General features: G+C 44.8%; 1 protein-coding gene across 4 annotated transcripts; it reads right to left on the bottom strand.

The window, feature by feature from the left end:
- Nucleotides 1-384: 384 nt before the first annotated feature.
- On the bottom strand, nt 385-3266 carry LOC113945806. 4 transcript variants are annotated; one of them, XR_003527189.1, is made up of 3 exons: nt 1733-3266; nt 1106-1373; nt 385-812 (listed from the first exon to the last, which is right to left on the bottom strand). XR_003527189.1 is itself a non-coding variant. In XM_027640376.1 (2 exons), the coding sequence occupies exons 1-2, from the start codon at nt 2199-2201 to the stop codon at nt 1210-1212; spliced, it is 633 nt and encodes a 210-aa protein (XP_027496177.1). In that variant the 5' UTR covers nt 2202-3266; the 3' UTR covers nt 385-1209. The 4 variants fall into 4 exon arrangements, 3 of the variants coding, with proteins under 3 accessions (XP_027496177.1, XP_027496179.1, XP_027496178.1); XM_027640376.1 differs by having other exon boundaries at nt 385-1373; XM_027640378.1 differs by having other exon boundaries at nt 385-1343.
- Nucleotides 3267-3300: the final 34 nt, after the last annotated feature.

Genomic DNA, 3300 nt, shown 5'->3' with positions numbered 1-3300 from the left:
GCCTGGTCCTGTTATTCCAGCAGCTATGGATGTTTTCACTCCGGTTTCACAAAGCCCAGGGCGCCAGATGCATTTCGCGACTGAGCACAAGAGGGCAGCTGACAGCCCAGCCCAGATTTTGGGATAATTCCACGGCGCTTGGAACCTCCCGACCACTTGACTGTGCAGCGCTGAGGGCTGGTGCCAGCACACAGGATGATTGTTGGCATCCAGGACTGCTGGGTATTTTAGTACTTTAATTTGAACCTAACTTTTGAATGCCCAAATCTTTATAAATTCATGAAATACCACAGTTGCAAGCACCACTCACATTTAAGTAATAATAGCTCTTTTGGACTTTGTCTTTTTTGTGTAGAACCCCTCCCTCTGTTCCCATAACAGAATTTATGAACAGGGCAAGAAGTGTCCCATTTATTTATATATTCATTTTGTACTAGAAGAAATTGTAAGGTATTACTTCTAAAGAAAAAGAAAAGCCTATTTCTTATTTACTTCAAGATTTCCTTTAATCAAATCAGCTGCACCAAGGCAATTGTGGTCTCACATGGCAAAGCAGAAAATTCCACTATTGCTGTACAACAAGGAGAGAAAGTCAGTGTGTGGAAAACTGGAATGAAGACACACCTGAGGAAAGAGGAGTGTAGTGGGAAAAGCAGAGATGGCATGAGATGTGATGGGTTAAATTGAAAGAACAAAGGTAGAGGTGAACAAAAATTCAACAAAAGAATCAAAGAGGAAAAAAAATAGAGAAAAATTATACTTACTGTTAAATTTATGGGAGATACAGGCCTTTTCCAGGAGCAAAATCTTTACTGACAGCAAAAGTTTTGTAGATGAAAAAAAATTGGGAAGAGGAGAGGGTGTCACAGTGGCTACATATCTCTGCCTGCTAAATTCAGACAAAAATGATGAAAGAAAACAGTAGTTTCTACAGATGGTTATAAATTACTGAAAAACAGGGAAGGCAGGGAGAATAACAGGAAGGAGTGAGAGACCAGAACATTGGAACTAGTAAGGTTAAGTTTACATGGTTCTAAACTTTTCTTCTAAGATTTTTATTCTGAGATAATTAATTAGATGGAATCAGGGCTGGTCCTGTACTCACCCCATTAACACAATAAACCAGAGCAGGGCACAGCAGACCTTCACCTGCCTGTCTGGCACAGTTTGGGCACAAGGCAGTGCTGGGCACTGAGCTTTCTTATTTGATTAATGGGGATGAGGCAAATCCCTGGAGGTGGCAGGAGCCTTGTCAGCTGTGACAGAACTGTGAGCCAGGAGTTGAACTGAGGGGTTCTGGTCTGCTTCTGCATGGCTCCTGTTCAATATGCACTCCAAGGTTCCTGCAGGGTAGGAGATAACAGCAAATGGACCTAGAGGTCACAAGGAGGGCAATAGCAGAGAGAAACAGCAGAGAGGTGCTTTCAGTTAAATAAAACATTTACTCCTACTGCCAACAGGGACAATGCTGGTTGAAAGAGAAGTGTGAGAGAGATCTACTGTGAGATGTGGACATATCTGTTATTTTGCATTGGAATTAGAAATTACAGAATGCAAAATATTTATTATTGTGTCTGCCTTCAACTCCTTGAGCAAGGGAAGGGAGTGTAGAAAATCAGAACTCACTCTGGGCCTCAGAAAGGGCAGGAGGAGAGTGAGTAAACATCAAATTAAAACACAATTCAAGTGAAGAAGAGTGGAATGGCACATCCTTATGGAATGGACAGCATACCTGGAGGGGGGATGCCGCACTTACAGGAATCTGGGAGCTGCAGTAGCCAGGCATAGCAGCGACATCGGGCTGCTGCAGGAAACACAGACATCCCTGAGGGAACAGCCGCGAGCGCCTCTTGGAGACACGAGAGGCTCCTGAGCGGCGCCTGAGGCAGGCAGACAAATCGGATCCAGGGGACAGGGACAGCTCCGCTGGGAAGCTGTGGAAAGAGGGGGAAAAGACCCCCAACTACGCAAAGAGTTTTTATGAGGAAGGCTGGCAGCTGGTTCTCTTCCCATCCGTCCGGGTTAGCGGGATGGGCTTCTCTGCAGCCGAGGAGAGCTGCCCGAGCAGGGCGGGGGCTGCCCGGGGAAGGGCGGCACTGCGGGCTCGGGGCCGCTCTCGGGAACGGCCGCACACGCTGGAGCCTCACCTGAGCAGAGGTGCGCGGTGAAAGCTGCCCCAGCCGTGCCCCGCTGCTCCCCATCAGGGCTGTTTGTATCCCTGCAGGTGGCAGGCAGGGCAGGAGAGGGCACGTGGACACCCTGCAACCGAAAGCAGGGATTTTTAAGTTGTAGCAAGTCCGCTGATAGAACCCGGGATCCACAGCACCTGATTCAAATCCCAAATTCGTTTATAATGCAATCTTCTGCCTTGCAAATTGGGTAAGCCTGGTTTTGATGCAAGTGAGCAATCTGGCGTTCCCAGTTTCCAAATTCCACATTGTTTGTCATGTAATTTGTCCAGCAAAATCGCCACCTGCAAATCTGCATTTTGAAAGTCCAAGAAATTCACACAAACATATCTTGGCATCATGTCTGCATGGTTCTTCCATAAAAACAGGCTTCTAATTATGTAGTTTGTTTATTGACTTTGGCAAGAAATTACTTCTCTTTTAGTACTTTGCTCTAAAATAATAAGGTTTTTCCAGTTATTGGCAGGATAGAAAGCAACTTCTGCTAAACTGCTGGCATATTTATGGGTTCAGAGATACACAGGAACAAAAATTCTAAAACACAAAATAATTTTAGAATTAAAAGCTATGAACAAGCTGAAGACTGAAAGTACAACTTGGATTCCACGGGCAGAAGCTTCTGTGTGGGTGTTTACTCTGCAGTGTTACCTCCGTGCGTGGCAAGTTGGGGTTGAGTTATTCATTATTTGTGAAACATCTTCCAATGTTTGAAAAATGCTGTATGAAATGGTGCCAAAAATGGCTGCTAACTTTTGGGGCCAAGATTCTGTCTTTTGCAACCAGTCAGAGGTCTTTTTTGCAACCAGTGAACGACTGTTTTGCAGATGTTTTTAAAAGGGAACCTCAGAGACTTTGCAGCAGTGAATGGGACTGCAGCCAGTGCAGGTTTGTGGTCTCCAAATGATCCTATTTACTGCTGATCTCATCAGATTTGAACTGTCTTACAGAATGACCTCCAAGAGAATCTTCATGCAGCAATAAAATAAAAAATGAGAGACATGATAAACAAATACTGCCTTAAATTTCTTGCTCTTTTCACAAAACATGTGGTTCAGGAACACCATCACTTGCACCTGGACAGAGGGTGCACATTTTAGAAATCTGTCCATGT

The sequence above is a fragment of the Corapipo altera genome, unplaced genomic scaffold (genome assembly GCF_003945725.1).
Source record: "Corapipo altera isolate COAL_440 unplaced genomic scaffold, ASM394572v1 55, whole genome shotgun sequence".
NCBI classification, from domain to species: Eukaryota; Metazoa; Chordata; class Aves; order Passeriformes; family Pipridae; genus Corapipo; species Corapipo altera.
The sequence above is the reverse complement of the archived record's forward strand: the minus strand, read 5'-3'. Positions and strand labels throughout refer to the sequence as shown.

What these genes read in the sequence shown, in the direction of transcription:
- LOC113945806 (XM_027640376.1), bottom strand. Translation starts at nt 2,201, where the DNA reads ATGGGGAGCAGCGGGGCACGGCTGGGGCAGCTTTCACCGCGCACCTCT. An exon ending in GTGCGGCATCCCCCCTCCAG is followed by an intron (nt 1,374 to 1,732) that starts GTATGCTGTCCA and finishes TGTGACCTCTAG; the next exon opens with GTCCATTTGCTGTTATCTCC.